This window comes from Betta splendens, chromosome 1 (genome assembly GCF_900634795.4).
Source record: "Betta splendens chromosome 1, fBetSpl5.4, whole genome shotgun sequence".
In the NCBI taxonomy this organism is placed as follows: domain Eukaryota; kingdom Metazoa; phylum Chordata; class Actinopteri; order Anabantiformes; family Osphronemidae; genus Betta; species Betta splendens.
The window spans coordinates 10,693,913-10,697,557 of record NC_040881.3 but is presented as its reverse complement, the minus strand read 5'-3'; the positions used below and the strand labels follow the sequence as shown (position 1 = coordinate 10,697,557).

General features: G+C 53.5%; 1 protein-coding gene across 1 annotated transcript in view; it reads left to right on the top strand.

The window, feature by feature from the left end:
• The first annotated feature begins 381 nt into the window (after window positions 1-381).
• The window catches only part of slit2 (slit homolog 2 (Drosophila)), a 34,645-nt gene continuing 31,381 nt past the window's right edge, over window positions 382-3,645 (top strand). Inside the window, exons 1-2 of the mRNA XM_055508211.1 lie at window positions 382-2,145; window positions 2,762-2,833. Of these exons, the coding sequence (XP_055364186.1) occupies window positions 1,940-2,145; window positions 2,762-2,833 (278 nt within the window). The 5' untranslated portion in view covers window positions 382-1,939. The remainder of the gene's footprint in view (window positions 2,146-2,761; window positions 2,834-3,645) is intronic.

The following is a 3,645-nucleotide window of genomic DNA, read 5'->3' as shown; positions in this document are numbered from 1 at the left end:
GAGATCTTTCCAGACTGAACCCATCTGAGGCAGGTGTTTAGTGTGTTGTGCCCTTAAGCTGTAGGAGCTAAGGGTCACCCTCCATCTCCTGTCATTTCTTCCTTCTTTTCTTTGTCTCCGCTCACTTCAGCGACGCCGCGACGCCATCAAACGCCCTCCTCCGCTCCATCCGTCCCCGCTTTCTTCTCCTCGTCTGTCTTCTCCCCACGTCCACTGTGGCGCCGCCGCCGTCCACCTTGTTTTTTCTATTATATTATAATAGTTCTCGCATCGGGCGGGTGAGACACGCAGACAGACGCATCACAATCACACACAGCTGTTTGTATTCAGCACAGAGGACTCACCAAAGAGACAGAGTAAAGTATGCAGTGAAAGCCATAATACATAAACTGATAAACCAGTCATACAGCTGTAAGTCATTGTCTTTTATCCTCCAACAGTCAACAGTGAATATTATTACTTGTAATTATTAAATTCCATTCACATTTTTGTCACATATTCCTCTGCTACAATAACTAATCGTTGCTGATACTGCAGGCCTATAGTTCATTAACTGTCTTCTGACTAATGAGTAAACCTTATAATTAGTAACTGGTGTCACAAGGTTCATACTTTGATTTGTTAGGAGCACACACATAATAAAGACTTTTAAACTTTATTGTAAATTATGTCTAGTCATTGTGTTGTTTTGACATTTTACACATATTTATTTAATTCCTTACTTTCCTGTTTCATTCAATATCAAAGTCACAGACTTGAAGTCCTGCTTCACTGCCCTTAAAGTCGAAGCTCTCTCTGCATAAGAGCAACAGCCTGTTTCAAACGCAGCACTTCATTGTGCATTCACCAGCCGCGACTCCCGCATCAAATGCGTTTCGTCCACAATGCATTTTTTTTTTTTTTTACCGAGAGGCTCTGCCGCCTTCCCGAGGCCAGATACGCAGGCGTCGGGGTGACCGCGGTCGGACACTGCGGTGAGAACCGGAGTCCCGTCCCGAGGTCAAACTGTTGCCGTTTGTCTGAAACCTGCCGCTACCTGTTAGGACTGTGCGTGTGTTTGCGTTGCTGCGTGTGACGGAGAGAGAGCGAGAGTGACGGGGGTCGAGCGAGAGAGAGAGAGAGAGAGAGAGAGAGAGAGAGAGAGCGAGGTGCTGGACAGACGCAGCAGCAGACGTGCCCGCTCCCGTCTTTCTCTATCGCGCACTCGGCAGCAGCGCGTTGACGCACCGCACAGAGTTGGATTATAGTCCCGCGCGCTGGTCTTTCGGGGGTTTTTTTCTCCTCCTTCTTCTTCTTTTTCTCTCACGTCGCCTGCACCCGTGTCATTCACCGGCCATCGACATATGACCGGGATCAATGTTTCTCCACCGCCGTGACCTCTGCCGAGCTTTTTGGGGGAAACCGAGCGCCGCCGCCGCCGCCTCCTCACCGGACGCGTGTCGCGAATCCATAACCGAGACAGCCTCACCTGGATTGCGTTTGCGTCCGAAGTGTGTGTGAGAGCGTGCGTCTCTCGGGTCAGTGACAGACTACTTTCGTTGACTTGGTGCCACCCACACACGCGCGCACATCTTCACACGCAGCGCGTCGGCTGGATTTGGGCACCGCATGCCGGGGACGTGTGGAAGTTTGCGCCGCCGTAGCGCAGCCAGAGAGCCGGTGCGCCGTCCCGACGACCTCCCGTCTCCTCGCCCAGGGGACGCGAACCCCCGCCACACGGCTTCCGCGCGTCGCCAGCCTCCCACGGAGACCCAAATGTAAAATCAGAGCGATCCAGGAGCACACACCTAAAAAAACGGAGGACGGCATCCCGTTGCGTGCAGAGTTTCACGAGCTCCTTCACGGATTTCGGGGCTTTTTTCCCCCTCCTCTTTCTCAACGCCCTCGCGCTCTCTCCACATCCCGTGGATCTCACGTTGGCCCCCCACTTGCCGCAGTGATGGGAGCTCCGAGCCCCGTGGGCGCCAGCCTCTCCCCGGCCGCCGCGCTGGGGCTGCTGCTGCCGCTGGCCGTGCTGGTCCTGGGCAGCGGCGCGGACGGCCAGCCGTGCCCGGCGCCGTGCTCCTGCACCGGGACCACGGTGGACTGTCACGGCCAAGGGCTCCGCGGCGTGCCCCGGAACATACCCCGCAACGCGGAGCGACTGTGAGTAGCGTGGGCGGGGGTTTGAATTTGGGGGGAACCTCTATGGGACCGGTTTCGTCGCGATGGGCTTTTATTTGTGTATTTCATCACACTTTGTACCAACAGGTCATTCTGCAGTGGAAATCGCAATCACAATTGCTCCGGTGTCGCCTGTTCATTTCATGCGCCTTCGAGGATTTTGTGTATGTGCATGTGTTACGTGCACCTCGTAGGATCACGTTTAACCGAATCCCCACGAAGCGCGGCTTTCCCCGTGCGTCCCGATAAGCGCCGGTCGCTCGCGCGTCGCGCGTCGCGTGGGAGCACGTTACTGCCGAAGTTACGGGCACCGCTGTGGTCGTGTCGGTGGTTTTGCACTGTTGCATTAGCGCAGCCTCCAAAGACCACATCGGGTTGTCTGGAGAGCAGCGAGTTAATCAAAAACGGATTTGCACAAGTGGGGTTGCTGTTAAACAAACGCGTTTTTTTAAATTAGAATTAAAAATCTTACTTTCGTGCACTGACCACAGTGAACCACGTTTTAACAGCCTTCAGCTGCTACAGTGGACCCACTTACCTGTTGTGACTTTGCTGTAATAACGAACCCCATTCATGACAGTAACTATTCTCTGTCCAGGGACCTGAATGCAAACAACCTCACTAAAATCACCAAGGCAGACTTTGCAGGACTGAGGCACCTGCGAGTGTTGTAAGTGTTTCTTTTCTTTAATTTCCCCAGTTTCTGTCTCTCTCTCTTTTTTCTCTTTACATCTTCTGCCACCCCCCCCCCCCAAAGAAAAAGCAGGATACACAGATTTAACATTTCCTGACCCTGCTCAGCATCAGACTTGTCCTCTGGAGCTGCCGCATGCAGCACTGCACCGTCTAATCGTGGGAAGCGCTGCTTTCGCAGAGCCTGTGTGTGAGTGTGTGTGTATGCGTGTGTGTGTGTGTCCAAACAGAACAGCAGTGGCACCTGTTAATGCTGTCGTGTTAATCTGCCAGTGGAGGTGTCAGGAGGGGCTTATTTTAACCACCGGGCCCCGGGGCCCATGTGCTGGAGTGATTAACGCGCTGGCGAGAAAGCGATGGAGGGCGAAGGGGGAAAGAGATAGCGGTCATTAGGTGTAACTGCGCGGCGAGGAATGCAGCCGAAAGGGAGGGACGGGGTGGAAGGAAGAGGAAGGGAGGCAGAGTCAAGTAAGAACAGGTCTCTCACCTGGGACGAGTCCAGGTTAAGAGTTCCTCTGCGCTGAGGCTGGGGCTCCGGTGGCATGCTGTGTGTGTGTGTGTGTGTGTGTGTGTGTGTGTGTGTGTGTGTGTGTGTGTGTGTGTGTGTGTGTGTGTGCTCCACTATTCAGCCTCTAAAAGTGAATGGCAGGGAATACACATTGTTGGAATTCCTCCAGAGATTATGTCTTTAATTGGGTGCGTGTGTGTGTGTGTGTGTGTGTGTGTGTGTGTGTGTGTGTGTGTGTGTGTGTGTGTACTCCGGTCTTAGCTGCTTCCTGTGTGCTCTTG